This window comes from Meleagris gallopavo, chromosome 19 (genome assembly GCF_000146605.3).
Source record: "Meleagris gallopavo isolate NT-WF06-2002-E0010 breed Aviagen turkey brand Nicholas breeding stock chromosome 19, Turkey_5.1, whole genome shotgun sequence".
Classification (NCBI taxonomy): domain Eukaryota; kingdom Metazoa; phylum Chordata; class Aves; order Galliformes; family Phasianidae; genus Meleagris; species Meleagris gallopavo.
Genome location: NC_015029.2, coordinates 450,348 through 452,595, shown reverse-complemented (window position 1 = coordinate 452,595; position 2,248 = coordinate 450,348). Strand labels below are relative to the sequence as shown.

The window sequence follows — 2,248 nt, the reverse complement described above, 5'->3', positions numbered from 1 at the left end:
GCGGGCTACGCCAGCTACCCCTACCCCGTGCGCCACGGACCCCCGCAGCACTTCTACGTGGAGGACCCGGCCAGGGCGGGCGTGCACACTGTGCCACCGCGGACGTTGTACGTGGAGGAGGCGCGGGGCTTCCCCGTGCAGGAGGCGCCCGCCCATGCCTTCTACAGAGAGGAGCCCCGCTTCTACACCCCGCGCAGCACCCCTGTCAAGGCCCTGTACGCGGAGGATGCCCGGACATACCCAGCACTTGGCTCCTCAGCCCGGGTCTTCTACGCTGAGGACTACGGGAAGTACCGTGAGCGGGAGGTGCTCTCACGAACGTGCCCCCCTCCCCGCAGCACCCAGCCCTTGCACTTCAGCGACTGGTACTGCCCCGAGCGGAGCGCGCTGCCCTACCAGAGCTTGCAGGTGTCACGCTTCGCCCCGCAGCCGGCCGGGCGCGAGGCCATGCTCTCCTCCTGGCACGCCAGCTACAGCACAAACCCGCCGCGGCTGGGCCGGGACAGCCAGCACTACTCCAAATCCTGGGATAACATCCTGGCACCCGCGGCACGCAGGGAGGAGGCCCTGCAGCGCGGCCGCAGCTACGAGAACCTGCTCGTCCAGGAGCAGCACCGTGCCTTATCCCCTGACGAGCGCCGGCAGCCAGTGGTGATCAACCTGTCGAGCTCACCCAAGCGCTACGCCGCCCTGTCCCTGTCGGAGAGCTCCATCCTCGAGCGGGTGCACAGCGACAGCGGCCGTGGCCCCCTGGGCCGTTCCTGGTACGTCACGCCGGAGATCACCATCACTGACAACGATATCCGCGCCAATGGGATGGGCCGCAGTGAGCGGCGCTCGGCCAGCTGGGACGTGCTGGATGCAGGACGGGAGCAGACGCCCTATGCTGCGCCCTACGCCCCACAGCCCGTCCCCAAGGAGAGTGGCTCAGCGCGACAGCGCAGCCTGGAGCAGCTGGATGAGCTCATCACCGATCTCGTCATCGACTACAAGCCGACACCGGGCCACCGTGCAGGGGACAGAGACAGTTTGGCTGAGCAGCTCAAGAAGCTCCTGAGCAGCAGTGCCCCGGGACCATCTCGGCGGGGTGAGGGGAGGAAGGTTCCCCCCAGCGTGCCTGAAAGTTTCCGGCCCACGAAGGAGCAGCCGGGTCCCAGCTCTTTTGGCGGCGCCCCGCGCCCACAGCCGTCCCCACCAGCCAGTAGCACCTTTGAGAAGCCTCTGGAGAACTGCTCACCTGACCTGAGCGCGGAGGAGGATGACATGATGATGTGCTCCAACGCCAAATGCCGGCGGACGGAGACCATGTTCAATGCCTGCCTCTACTTCAAGTCGTGCCACAGCTGCTACACATATTACTGTTCCCGGCACTGCCGCCGCGAGGACTGGGACACGCACAAGGAGAGCTGTGTTTACGGCCGCGTGGGCAGCGTCTGCCGCCACGTGCTGCAGTTCTGCCGGGAGAATGCTGAGGTGCACAAGGCCTTCTCACGCATCGCCAAGGTGGGTTACCTGTCCCGTGGCCGCGGTGTGCTCTTCCTGGGCTTCCCCAACTCGGGCTCGGCTGAGAACTTCCTGCAGTTCGGGCTGGAGAGCCTGCTGATGTCCCCCACCTACCTGTCCCTGCGGGAGCTGGAGAGCTACTCGGACAACCTGGGGGAGTACGCCCGGGAGCTGCGGGAGACCGGCAACCAGTATGACCCCGACGAATGTTTCCTCTTGAATGTAACCGTGGCCGTGGCTCAAAAAGTGCCGGAGAGGCCGTCTCCAAAGGTGCAGGTGCCGACGGTCAGGAAATACGCCAAGGTGGCCTTAGCCTCCTCCAGCCCTGAGAAGAAGATCCCAAAGAAGGAGCGGGATATGGAGACATTGATCCTGACACCGCCACCCGGCACGGCGGACATCGACAAGGAGGGTGAGGAGGGCCGCAAGGCACGGGAGGTTTGCTTCATCAACATCCAGCGGGAGCTGCGCATCCGCGGTGTCTTCCTGCGGCATGAGTTCCCAGCCGTCTACGAGCAGCTCTGCGATTTTGTGGAGAGTAACAAGCGCTTCACCCCCACCACTATTTACCCCATCGACAAAAGGACAGGCAAACAGTTCATGTGCATGATCATGGCCGCCTCTGAGCCCCGCACACTGGACTGGGTGGCCAGCCCCAACCTCCTGGATGACATCATGTGAACGTGGCATTCGGACCCCAGCGGCTGCGCGGTCCCTCTGTAGATAGGCGTTTTCCCGGCAGGGC

The 2,248-nt window shown here is 64.8% G+C and overlaps 1 protein-coding gene across 1 annotated transcript; it reads left to right on the top strand.

Annotated features, from left to right (window-relative positions):
• Positions 1-2,242, top strand: AJM1 (apical junction component 1 homolog; the record flags this gene model as incomplete). The annotated part of the gene is made up of 1 exon (XM_010721110.1): positions 1-2,242. A coding segment is annotated over one exon (2,184 nt), but the record flags the coding sequence as incomplete, so codon positions are not given.
• Between the last annotated feature and the right edge of the window lie 6 nt (positions 2,243-2,248).